At 43.0% G+C, this 13,426-nt stretch overlaps 1 protein-coding gene across 2 annotated transcripts; it reads right to left on the bottom strand.

Annotated features, from left to right (window-relative positions):
• Nucleotides 1-422: 422 nt before the first annotated feature.
• slc35d3 (solute carrier family 35 member D3) lies at nt 423-13,426 on the bottom strand. 2 transcript variants are annotated; one of them, XM_071527696.1, is made up of 5 exons: nt 13,202-13,426; nt 7,678-7,888; nt 3,244-3,401; nt 684-1,190; nt 423-596 (listed from the first exon to the last, which is right to left on the bottom strand). In XM_071527696.1, exons 1-5 carry the CDS (start codon nt 13,424-13,426, stop codon nt 423-425), a joined length of 1,275 nt encoding a protein of 424 aa, XP_071383797.1. The 2 variants fall into 2 exon arrangements, with proteins under 2 accessions (XP_071383797.1, XP_071383788.1); XM_071527687.1 differs by having other exon boundaries at nt 423-1,190.

Below are 13,426 nucleotides of genomic sequence, written 5' to 3' on the forward strand. Positions count from 1 at the left end.
CTGTCTTTCTGTCTATCTCCTCCGGGAACCTCCTTTTTTTTCTCCTCTTTTTTTTACCCCTCTTCATTAACAAAGGAAAGAGTTCGCTGCTGCACGTTGAAAATGTTTGAACTTTTTTTTTAGCAAAAAAAAGAGCGCAGAGCTTCAAAGAGGCTTCTCGATAGTCTCATAGCAACAGCAGCAGCCATGACCAGTGCTTCCCGTGAGCATCTGACAGAGGTTCCCGACGGACACAGAGCCTCAGTCTGTCGTCCTCTGCCTCCAGGTGTTTGTGTTTTTATTCAACCCATCTCCTCTCCTCTCCTCTCTCTCCTCAGGGGTTTTTCTGCCCCTCCCATACGCTCCACCTTTAATTCCCTCCCTCTCTCCCTCGCTCTCTCTTCTGTTTTCTAGTGTCTTTCCAGTTCTCTCTCCTGCTCTTATTAGGGACTCTGCTGCTCCATGTTATCGAGCAAAGTGTCTTTCTTCATGAACTGCAGGTGCCTGACGGACCTCCACACGCCGACGTAGCTGTCACTGACCGCCTGGCCGGAGGGGGCGCTCTCCCTGTGGAGGTGCTCCCTCTGCATCTCCACCGCCTCCTTGTCCGTCATGAACTTGGGGTTCACTCCTCCTCCTCCTCCTTCTCCTCCTCCTCCTCCTTCTCCTTCTCCTCCATCTCCCGTCCACAACTCTCCGTTAGCCAAGCCGGTCTGCGCCTCCTCCCCCTCGCCTCCGGTCACTCCCTCTTTCTCCGGTTGCCCAGATTGAACCTCGGCGTCGCCACCGGGCCCGGCGCCGTTCAGAGGCGGGGGTTTCTCCCGGTAAGGCTCCCCGGGCGGCGAGCCGTCCTTCCCGGCCTCCTCCAGGTCCTGGTACATGCTCTTCTTCTTGGTCTCGAAGTACTTGACCACGCAGTAGGTGATGGAGCCCACCGTGTTGACCACCACGCCGCCGATGAACAGGCGGGTGGGCTCCACGTCGCTGAAGGCCAGCATGCCCACGGTGATGGTGGCGATGCTCTTGACCACGCCCACGAAGCTGGTGGTGACGGCGGAGTTGATGTAGGTGCAGTGCAGCGTGGTGAAGTTCATGGCGCAGCCGATGGCGATGCAGACCACGAAGATCCCCGTGATGTTGGGGTTGTGCCAGCCCTCGTACGACCACATGTTCACCGCGTCCATGGAGATCAAGGCGCACACCAGCAGCACCTGTGGGTGGGTGGGGGAAGGGGGGGGGGGGGAGGGTGGAGACAGAGAGAGAGGGAAAGAGAGAGAAAGAGAGACATGGAGAGAGATGGAAAAAGAGAAACAGGTAGAGAAACACAGAAAGAGAGATGGAGAAAAAGACAGCAAGAGAGGGAAAGAGAGAGGTAGAGAAAGACATTGAGAGAGAGAAAGAGGTAGAGAGACAAAGAGGAAAAGAGAAGGAAAAAAGAGAAAGGTAAGGAGGTAGAGAGAAAGAAAGAGAGAAACACATGGAGATAGAGGGAATGAGAAAGTGAGGTAGAGATATATGGGGAGAGAGGGAAAGAGAGAGGTAGAGAGAAAAAGAAGACATGAGAGAAGAAAAAAGAGAGAAGAGAAAGGTAGAGAGAGAGAAAGAGAGAGGGGGCGGGAAAGAGATGGAGAAAAAAGACAGCAAGAGAGGGAAAGAGAGAGGTAGAGAGACATGGAGAGAGACGGAAAGAGAGAACCAGGTAGAGAGACAAAGAAAGAGAGATGAGAAAAAGACAGCAAGAGAGGGAAAGAGAGGTAGAGAGAGAGACATTGAGAGAGAGAAAGAGGTAGAGAGCCAAAGAGGAAAAGAGAAAGAAAAAGATAAGGAGGTAGAGACAGGTAGAGAGATAGAGAAAGAGAGAGGGGGTGGGAAAGAGATGGAGAAAAAAGACAGAGCAAGCAAGCAAGAGAGAGGTAGAGAGAGAGAAAGACAATGAGAGAGAAAGAGGTAGAGACAAAGGGAAAAAGACAGGAAAAAAGAGAAACATAAGGAGGTAGAGAGAAAGAGAGAGATAGAAAGAGAGAAACACATGGAGATAGAGGGAATGAGAAAGTGAGGTAGAGATATATAGGGAGAGAGGGAAAGAGAGAGGAGAGAGGTAGAGAGAAAAAGAAGACATGGAGAGAAGAAAAAAGAGAGAAACAGGTAGAGAGACAGAGAAAGAGAGAGCATGGGCGGGAAAGAGATGGAGAAAAAAGACAGCAAGAGAGGGAAAGAGAGCGGTAGAGAGAGAGAAAGACATTGAGAGAGAAAGAGGTAGAGAGACAAAGAGGAAAAGAGAAGGAAAAAAGAGAAAGGTAAGGAGGTAGAGAGAAAGAGAGAGGTGGAAAGAGAGAAACACATGGAGATAGAGGGAATGAGAAAGTGAGGTAGAGATATATGGGGAGAGAGGGGAAAGAGAGAGGTAGAGAGAGAAAGAAGACATGGAGAGAAGAAAAGAAAGAGTTAGAGACAGGAAAAGAGAGAAAAGAGAAAGATAGACAAAGAAGAGGTAGAGACAGAGCAAAAGAGAGAGACATGAAGAGAGAAGTAAAAGGGAAAAGGAAAGACATGAAGAGAGAAGGAAAAGAGAAAGAGGTAGAGACAGAGGAAAAGAGAAGGAAAAAAGAGAAAGGTAAGGAGGTAGAGAGAGAGAGAGAGAGAGAGAGAGAGAGAGAGCGCGAAACATGGAGATAGAGGGAATGAGAATAGAGAGATATATGGGGAGAGAGGGGAAAGAGGAGAGAGGTAGAGAGAAAAAGAAGACAGAGAGAAGAAAAAAGAGAGAAACAGGTAGAGAGACAGAGAAAGAAAGAGCATGGGCGGGAAAGAGATGGAGAAAAAAGACAGCAAGAGAGGGAAAGAGAGAGGTAGAGAGAGAAAGACATGGAGAGAGAGAAAAGAAAGTTAGAGACAGGAAAAGAGAGAAAGGAGAAAGATAGACAAAGAAGAGTTAGAGACAGCAAAAGAGAGAGACATGAAGAGAGAAATAAAAGAGAAAGGGAAAGACATGAAGAGAGAAGGACAAGAGAAAGGGAGACAGACAAAGAAACAAGGAAAAAGAAATGAGAGAGTAGAGAGACAGAAAGAAAGATGTAGAGACAGAAAGAGAAAAAGAAAGGTAGAAATGATGAGAAAAAAGCGCCAAAGAATGATTGAAAAAAGAAGAAAAACACAGAATTGAAACTTTGGAAACAGACAGCATTTGGTGGCCATTTGAATCCAAATGGGAATTGAACCCCTAACCCCCAGAACAGTGTTAGTGCCTTGCTTCACGCTCCTTACCGGCGAGGCCATGATGGCGATGGCGTACTGGGCGGTGAGCGGGCCGTGGCCGCTGTCCAGACTGGTTTTCTGGATCAGAACCAGGTAGGAGGCGTGGATGATCACCGCCAAAACCCCGGTGACATAACCAAACGGGTCGCCGGTCAGATCACCGGCACCTGGCGGGGACGGAGAGAGAGAAAAACAGAGGAGAGTAGAGGGTTAGAAAAGGAGGGGAGAAAGGGAGGAAAGAGAGAAAGTGTGTGTGTGTGTGTGTGTGTGTGTGTGTGTGTGTTTGTGTATGTAGAGGAGGGAGAGTCAAATGAGGAGTAAAAGAGAGACGAGGAAGAGAGATGAAGAGAAAAAATTAGGCAAAGAGGTAAGAAAGACTAGAAATAACCACCTCACAGTTGTATGCCTCCGCCAATAAACTTTGTTTTATCATTGCAGGGACAGTCTTTATTTATTGAACATATATAATTAATGTGATTATTAGGTCAACTTAAAGGATTTTGGTGTCTGCAAAAGTAAGTGACAGCACTTCCACCGTTTTTGTAGAATGACCCAAGATCGTTTTCTCAGCTACAGTGGTAAGCAAAACATTATGATGTCACAGTGAAGTTGACCTTTGAACTTTTGGATATAAAATGTCATCACTTCATCATTTTATCCTATTAGACATTTGTGTGAAATTTTGTCATAATTAGTGTATGAATTCTTGAGTTATGGCCAAAAACGGCTTTTGTGAGGTCACAGTGACCTTTGACCTTTGACCTTTGACCACCAAAATCTAATCAGTTCATCCTTGAGTCCAAGTGGACGTTTGTGCCAAATTTGAAGAAATTCTCTCCAGGCGTTCCTGAGATATCGCGTTCATGAGAATGGGACGGATGGACAACCTGAAAACATAATGAGGGAGAGAGGGAGGAAAGAGAGAAAGTATGTGTGTTTGTGTATGTAATCAAATCACAAGTAAAAGAGGGAGGAGGGAGGGAGAAAGAGGAGAGAGGTGTGAGGCAAGGTAACGAGAGAAAGAAGAAGGAAAGTGAAAAGAGAAATTTTGTGTATATAGAGAACGAGAGGGAGGGAGAAGCGAAGGAAGAGGCGTGGAGAAAGATTGAGAGAGCGAAAAAGAGTTGAGAAAGCTCCATGAGAAAGAGGGAAAGATGACGAAAGAGACGGAAAGAGGTGGGATAGAGAGAGAGAGGGAGGGAAAGCGAGGTAAAAAAAAAAAAGAGAGGGAAAAGAAAAAGGAGAGAGAGAAAGAGAGAGAAGGCGCGGGTGTTTGAATGTGGGAAGGGAAAAGAATTAAGTGGAAGAATGAAAGAGGAGGGAGAAAGGAGGGAGTTAATCCTGTGCTGAGTGTGTATGTAGGCTGGAAACACATACAGACTAAGACAGAAACAAACCAAGCTGCTCACACCCACACTGCTGAAAATACACAACAAGCTAAATATAACTTCACAGTTTCAGTTTCTGGCTAGTCAAATATCCAATAAGATTTGACCGGTTACCTATGAGCTTTTGGATCAGGCCAATGCTGATGTACTTTGGATCAAAACCGCTGATATTTCGTGACGATTTAGAATATTTCTTAAAATTTGGTAATTTTTGTCTAAATTTGAAGTGAAATTTGAAGTGTGAATTAGAGCCGATTTTTAATTAGAACGATTTTGAAAAAATATCTAATTGCGATTATTTTGACTGATATTGCAATTGCGATATGATTTGCGATATTAGAGGGAATGATAATTTTTACATCATTATTCTCATTTTCATTGAAAAACGTATTAAAATGATTATGGTGTGATTTTTTGCGGGGATCTGTACCAAACAAAGATGTTTTCTTAAGTCTGTAGAATATGATGTGTAGGCCAGGACATCTCTGCAGCACGACAATATTTCATTTAAAATGGTATTTTGACACATTTCACCTTTAACAAATATTGCACCTCCTGCGATTTGAAAATTGCAGTAGGCCATATTGCGATTTCGATAAAATTTCGATTAATTGTTCAGCCCTAGTGTGAATGACCACATCTGACTACTAGCCACGACTAACACTAGCTACCTAGATAGCTAGTGTGGAGATGTGTGTCAGATGTGTTAACAAGAAGTCAGTAATGGTTAGCTGACCAGATGCTATGGTTAGCTAGCTAACAAGCGCATATTATCTAAATATAAAATCAAGCAAATTTATCAGCGGTGAAATTATCAGTCAAATTCCAGTCAAAACAGCACAGAACTTAACCAGGTCTATTGAATTCTGTTGAGACGGACTACTTAAACGTAATTAAACAAACTCTGTGGCGCCCCCCTCAGGCCAATTGGTGCAATTCTGAAAACTCTCGTAGGATCCAGAGCTACCTATGTTTTATTCTCATGCATGTCCACTAAAACACTTCCATCACTACACAAGATTTGGTAATTGCTGCATAAATGCCATAATCCCCTTGAAGACGTTAATTACTTTAAACAAACAGGTCACAAAGTGCTTCACAGAAAACAGAAGACATAAAACAGCAGATAAAAACAAGACATAAAACAACAGATAATAAGAACAAGAGATAGAACAAATACATCACAGCCTCCAAGGAACTGGGAAAGAGCTTGTACGTGTGTGTGTGTTTGTGTGTGTGTGTGTGTGTGTGTGTGTGTGTGTGCAGATAAGTACTTCCAGATAATGAACAGAAAGGTTCAACACCCACACCAAACATTAAAAACTCCATTCTACATTAGGGTGACACCAATTACAATCAAGTGTTTAAGTGTTTTGGCTAATGTAGCGCTTCTCAGCCGCTTTGGCTCGAAAAAAACGACTTGTGATCCACTTTTTCAGCCGTAAACAAAATGGTGTTTAAATGATGATTTTCCTTTTCTATTTTAACGTTATCTTACTTGATTAATCATTGGAAGAAGCCTAGAAGCTGCACATATTTACTATTTCACAGGGGAAAAGGCAAAGATTTATGACAGAACGGAGATTATGTCAGGAAATGAATTATTGACTGTAGGTGTTGCTCATGATTTTCAGGATCATTGGGAAAAAATTTACTGAGAATTTACTGCTGGGAAAGATGCTTGAAGGGTCTTTATAGGATCCAAAAGGTAAAGAAATATTAAAAACAAGTCTATATAGAACCAGAAACACTGTGAAACTGGGCTTGTATAGAAAATGAAATGAAAATGAAAAGGAAATGAGAGAGGGAGAGAGAAAGTTAAACAGAGAGAAAGAGACAGAGAGGAGAAAGAGACAGAGAAAGACAGAGAGAGAGATAGAGGATGAAAAAGAGAGAGACTAAAAGTGACAGAGATGAAGAGAGAAAAGAGTAAAAAAGAGAGAAATCGAGAAAAATTGAGTGAGCGAGAGACAGGGAAAGAATGAAAGAGAGAGAGACAGATAGAGAGAAAGTAAAAAAAAAAGAGGGAGGGAGAGAAATAGAGATTGAGCAATAGAGAGAAAATAGAGAGAGAGAGAGAGAGAGAGAGAGGAAAGGGAGAGAAATATGAAAGAAAGGAAATGAGAGAGAGAGGGAGGTTGAAAGTTAAACAGAGAGAAAGAGACAGAGAGGAGAAAGAGAGAAAGAGAGAGAGATAGAGGATTAAAAAAGAGAGACTAAAGTGACAGAGAGAGATAAAGAGAGAAAAGAGTAAAAAATAGAGAAATTGAGAAAAATTAAGTGAGCGAGAGACAAGGGAAAATAATGAAAGAGAGAGAGACAGGTAGAGAGAAAGCAAAAAAAGAGGAAGGGAGAGAGAGAGAGAGAGAAAGAGAAATGGAGAGGGAGAGACATTGAGCAATAGAGAGAAAGAGAGAGAGAGGGGAAAGGGGGAAAGGAGGGAGAAAGAGAGACAGAGGAAAAGAGGGAGAGAAAGAAAGAGGAAATGAGAGAGGGAGGGAGGGAGGGAGGGAGAAAGTTAAACAGAGAGAAAGAGACAGAGAGGAGAAAGAGACAGAGAAAGAGAGAGAGACTAAAGAGACAGAGAGAAAATAGTAAAAAAGCGAGAAATCGAGAAAAATTAAGTGAGCGAGAGACAAGGGAAAAGAATGAAAGAGAGAGAGACAGATAGAGAGAAAGTAAAAAAAGAGGAAGGGAGGGAGAGAGAGAGAGAGAAATGGAGAGGGAGAGACATTGAGCAATAGAGAGAAAGAGAGAGAGAGGAAAGGGGGAAAGGAGGGAGAGAGAGAGACAAAGAGAGAGAGACAGAGGAAAGGAGGGGGAGAAAGAAAGGAAATGAGAGAGGGAGGGAGAAAGTTAAACAGAGAGAAAGAGACAGAGAAAGAGAGAGAGACTAAAGAGACAGAGAGAAAATAGTAAAAAAGCGAGAAATCGAGAAAAATTAAGTGAGCGAGAGACAAGGGAAAAGAATGAAAGAGAGAGAGACAGGTAGAGCGCAAGAGAGAGACAGCATATTTGTGTGTGTGTGTGTGTGTGTGTGTGTGTGTGTGTTCACCGGCCATTGCGGCCCCCCCGGTGGTGATGAGCACGGCGGTGATGACCCCGGCGGACGGGACGCCGTTCCGCAGCACGCACACGCCGATGCTGAGCGTGAAGAGGGGCAGGCAGCGCTTGAACACCACGTACATGGGCAGGCTGAGGCCCCGCAGGGACCACAGGGTCAGGGTGGACTGCAGCGTGGACAGGATACACACACTGCCAAACTCCTGCTCACACACACACACACACACACACACACACACACAGAGAGGGAAGGAAGAAGATCAATGTGCACGTCAGCCGGTCTGATCAATTAAACCTGATTTCACACAAATACAATGAAATGAAACACGACTTTTTAACACCAAATTTTTTTTAAAAAGTGTTAGGATTCTGTTTTCCCAGCATAAAACGGGTTCCATGAAGGTGGCACAGCCTTAATCAAGTTGTTTTAGTTACGTCTAACCCAGTGGTTCTCAACCTTTTCCATATCAAGGACCCCTAGTTTAGTCCACATTAGGGCCACGGACCCCCATTTGATGAGATTTTGTCTCTTGGACCTAAATCTGAGAATATGTTTTTTTGTTAGATAAGATATAGTCCAGGATTCCATGACTATCTGTATTGTAGGTAGAGAGATAACAGTGAAACTATGATCAAAACAGTCATTCTTCTACATTCTCTAAACTTCTTAAACTTCAAATGAAATAACGCTGAATTCATCAATTTGCTGGGGACCCCCTGGAACCCCCTCAAGGGCCCCTGGTGGTACCCGGACCCCACGTTGAGAACCACTGGTCTAACCATACCCTTAAAGGTCCCATATTCTCCACTTCCCAGTGTTTTATTTTGTGTCTTGAGGTCCATTCAAAGCTGTGTGTGTGGTGTCAGGTACCAAAAAGGAGTTTTTCCTTGTTCCCAGTGTGGGTCTAAGGTTGTGGGGCGTCGTTTTCATTAATTGTTCCATAATGTGGGTGTTGTGAAGCCCTTTGAGACTGTAACTTTGATCAAGGGCGATACAAATAAAGCTGACTTGACTTGGCTTATGCTCAGGACTGCTGCTGACTGGATTTGTCGTGTTTGACGCGCTTTTATCAGCAAACTCTAGACACTGTAGTGTAGAAAATCCCAGGAGGTCGGCAGTTTCTGAGCTGCTAGAACTGGTGCGTTTGGGACCAACGATCATGCCAGGTTCAAATTGTCACTTAAATCGACAATTCTAACATTTATTCGAACAGTAACTGAACCTCTCGTCCCTGTTTGCAGGTTTTATACATATACTTAATTTACCATATTTCCTCTAATAGTGGCCGGTAGTCAATTAAAAGCCAGGTCTCCGATAATGGCGGTGGTCGACACAAACAAATAAAGGCCGGGGAAAAAAACAAAGGAAAAAACAACAGTGGATACCAGTAAACTCCTGGTGCCTGTTATATAATGTAACTGTAGTTTGTAGTAACGTACAAGTGCCACAAGATGGCAGTATGCCACAAGACGGCTCGGCCGGCGGAAGTCTCTGGAGCGTGCCGTAGTCGATTACCGTAATTATCGATAATGCATCGCAGTAACAAAAAAACGGCTACCTAACGAACCCCAACAGAAGCAGATCAGAAAACAAGGAGGCTTCGTACTAAAATATGAGCAAATATACTTATCAAACAGAGGGAATTAGAAATAAAGGCCTTTCTCTAATATAAGCCTGCTTCCATTAAAGGCCTGGTACCCTCTGCAGTTGAGGTAAATAAAGGTCCGGGCCAATATTAGAGGAAATACGGTATATGTGACTTACTATCTGGAGAAGTGAGCTGCTTGAACCTGCTTGAACCTAATAAAGTGACTACTGTATATATGTATGTGTGTTTTTATCTGATTTGTTTGTGAGATGGTGATTTTTTCTTCACATTTCCAAACCAGTTGTAGCTTCACAAGCCAAACAGTCTGAGTGTCAAACCCAAGAACGCCAGGTCGATACTTGTGTCCTTGTGGAGAAAGTTCTTCCCAAGTCGTCTCGGGGAGAACGATCTTCTCATGAAAGTGAACAGAGTGGCTTCCTTACAGTTTGAGATGACACAGCTGTTAATTTTCCCAGCTGTTAACCGGCTCTGTACTGTAGACTGCAGCACTGCTCACCGTTACTGCAATGAATGTTGGGGCTTTCAATTCTTCTCGTCGGTCAAGTCTCCATCCGATGCATCCTCGATATTTTGAGTTTGGCAAGGAGACTTCTGGGTTTTCTATCCATCCTCCATCTTGTCGTTCTTTTGTTTGGAAGCGCGCCTCGGCAGTTGGATATTACTTAAAACATGTCATGGAGGACACAAGAACGCATATTGATAATCAGCCAGATTGATCACACTGTGACAAACATCTGACCTCCCTCCCTGATAGGTGGACAGGAATAAGGCGGGTCCGGCCTCAAAGTGGACGGTCCAATCACAGTTTCTGAGGCTGATCTGAGAGGGGCAACGTAAGCGAGGGGCAACACGGCAGGAACGTAAACAACAATGGCGGCGTTAGCTGTATCGATGAAGCCAGATCTTCTGCTCCTTCAGAATTTGAGGGAACAAATAACAACACTGAAGGCAAACCTCTTTATCGGAGGAGAAGTTGATTTCATCCTTTTCAGTCTTTATCAGACTCAGCTCCGTTGGTGGTGAAGAAACAAAAGGCATGGTGGGAGAACCCAATACTCATCGTTGTTTCTCTGTTGGCTGCACTCATGGAGAACCAGATCCACGAATGTGCAAAACCTTGTATCACTGCCACGCAGCTTGGTGTTAATAATGACTCTAATTATCATCCAGGGACACTGCCAGGAATGTTGGTCGCTGAACGAAAAATGGCGGAGCATGCTCTCATCTACGTTGCATCAAGAAAATCTGATTGGGATTGCTGTGGATGATTCTCAACCTTTTTCACATCAACGACCCCAAATTCAGTCCACATTAGGGCCACGGACCCCCATTTGATGAGATTTTGTCTCTCAAACCCAAATCTGAGAATAAAACAGTCATTCTTCTACATCCTCTAATTGTGTTAACTACTTGTAAATGAAATAATGCTGAAGATGAGCATTTCATCAATTTGCTTGGGACCCCCTGGAACCCCCTCAAGGACCCCTGGTGGTTAAGAACCACTGGTTTAAATGACCCAAGCACAACACTTGTGTTATGGAATATTGAACATTACTTCTTAAAACATTAACAAGATCAAGTTTGCACCTGACAACCGATAACAATCACGCGCTACATGATGAAGTGCCACTGATGAACAAAATGTATGATGATACCGCCAAACTCTAATGGCTCCAATAGTTAAGTGGATCATCCAATGAAAAGTGTAAAAACTTATTTGGCTTAGGTCATCCTGTGTCTTGAAATACAGTTTAAATCAGTGATTCTCAACCTTTTTCACATCAAGGACTCCAAACTCAGTCCACATTAGGGCCACGGACCCCCATTTGATCAGATTTTGTCTCTCAAACCCAAATCTGAGAATAAAACAGTCATTCTTCTACATCCTCTAATTGTGTTAACTTCTTGTAAATGAAATAATGCTGAAGATGAACAATTCACATAAACAATTTGCTTGGGACTCCCTGGATCCCCCTCAAGGACACCTGGTGGTCCCTGGACCCCACATTGAGAACCACTGTGCTAAGATACATAACATTGTTTACCAGCTCAGCTAATCTGGCGGCACACTGTGACTCATCGTTCTGATTGGTTTAAGTATTTAAATACCGCAAGGCAGCAACGCCCCAAAGTGAAGTGAGGCCCAACGTTTCTCACAGTGTGATCAACTGGAGAGACTCATCTGAAGCTAAAGCAGCTGTACAACAACATCAAGACAACAAGACACAGATAATAAAGGGCTCTGAATATAACTTACCAGTGGAACTTCAACCACTGAAGACACAGCACATTTCAATTTGATTATTTATCAAAAACAAGATAATGACCACTGAACATGCTGAAATATATAATGAATTGAATGTGCTTGGTTCGCTCTTCCTCCAGCTTCTCTCAGGTTTTGGCAGCTTGAAACCTGGTTTGTTTTTTTCTCCCTAGAGGCTCTGAATCATTGAACCTTCACTGATGTAAAATTCATCGTCTTTTTCTTCCATTTTGGGGTTATTTTTCACATCTTTGTATTTTTCGCAGTGTAACAGGAAATACAGCCCTGTCCTTCCTGTATGATGGCCTGATGATGATGGACTATTGTATACTGCATGTTTTCAAACCAAATCATTCATCATCTCAGTACGACTGTGTTGGTTTTTGACAAATGACATTTTGTAAAGTGCTTTGGAAATATTGTTTCTGATAAACAGTCCTGCCAATAAAGTTAATGAATTGTATCAGTTATGCAGACAGTTAATCAGTCAGCCAATCCGTCAGTCAGTCAGTTAGCCAGTCAATCGTTCATTCAATCAATCAATCAATCAGTCCATCAATCAGTCAGCCAATCACCAGCTGGAAAATGCCAACAGGCAGTTTTACCAAGGTTTACCAGGGATGAACCTTCTCTCTCAGTAATTAACATTTAGGTGCTTTTGAGTTCAATTCAAACCAGTTGTTCAACCAAATTCAAACCAGTTGTTCCAGTGGAAGACGGTGGTTTTACTGGGCAGCTCCCACCATAACCATTTCGATATCGATATGTTAAATAATTAAACTAATGTTCATCCCATTGAACTGAATGGTAATGTCAGGTGTGATATCAAACAGTTTTTAAATAAAAATCGCTTGTTATCAGCAGTTCAGACAGCAGAATTGTGTGTCATGAATCAAGATATCCCAAAATCACCATGTCATCACCATATGATTCCACTGAAAGACAAAAAATGTTAAAACCAAATGTGTGAATTTCTATCCAATTTTCAGTCATTCATACCCAGAACATTAACTGTGCACCTTACATTAACGTATATTGATGCACTGATGTACTGATATGTGTCAGCTTGAGAACGTTTCACCCTTTTTTGGCACAGGTCACTTTACTGGTCAGATGCAGAATAAAAATTCAGTTTGAGAGTCACTGAGTCACTGAAACAGATAGCCCGAAATCTGAATAATAGAATAATTCTATTATTTTCAGCCTGTTTTTACATGCCCAGTTGCAGGTTCCTTGCAAAGGAAGAACATCACTATAAACTTTCTAATGATAATAACGGAAAACAAAGCTGTCATTTTTAACTCATTTAGTAATTGTAACAAAATAATTCAACTTTCATTAGTGTGTAAATAATACCTGGAAAATATTTAATGATACATAATGTGTATAAAATGTATTTTGAAACTACTTTCCAAAACAAGGACCGCTGGAAGTTCCAGGACCGCAGTTTGGGAACCACTGAAACTTGACTTTTTAGACTTTTTAGCCATTATTTTAGCCTGTTTTTACATGGCCAGATGCAGGTTAAAAAGTCCCAACATCACTTAAGATAAACACACTACTTTTCAAAATAAGGAGGCACCCCGGTTTGGGAATCACTAGAATACACTGCTTCAATCCAAAATATTCCCATTATTTTTTACCTTGGTCAGCTGCAGGCTGAAGGGGGGGATCTCCACCTTCCCCAGCCGCCGGAGGGTCTCCAGGCTGAGCGCCGCGGTGCTGCTGGTCAGGAACTGGATCAGGGTGAGGAAGTTGAAGTTGTAGTTGCTGATGAGGAACTTCAGCAGGATGTTCAGGGAACCGGAGAAAATACCGTGCGCAACGGCCACGGAGATCCCCAGCAGGCGGCCCTTACACACATCCAT

Source organism: Centroberyx affinis, unplaced genomic scaffold (assembly GCF_046629955.1).
Source record: "Centroberyx affinis isolate AG114_WGS23_722 - 3 ecotype Tasmania unplaced genomic scaffold, CSIRO-AGI_Caff_v1 ptg000115l_1, whole genome shotgun sequence".
NCBI lineage: Eukaryota > Metazoa > Chordata > Actinopteri > Beryciformes > Berycidae > Centroberyx > Centroberyx affinis.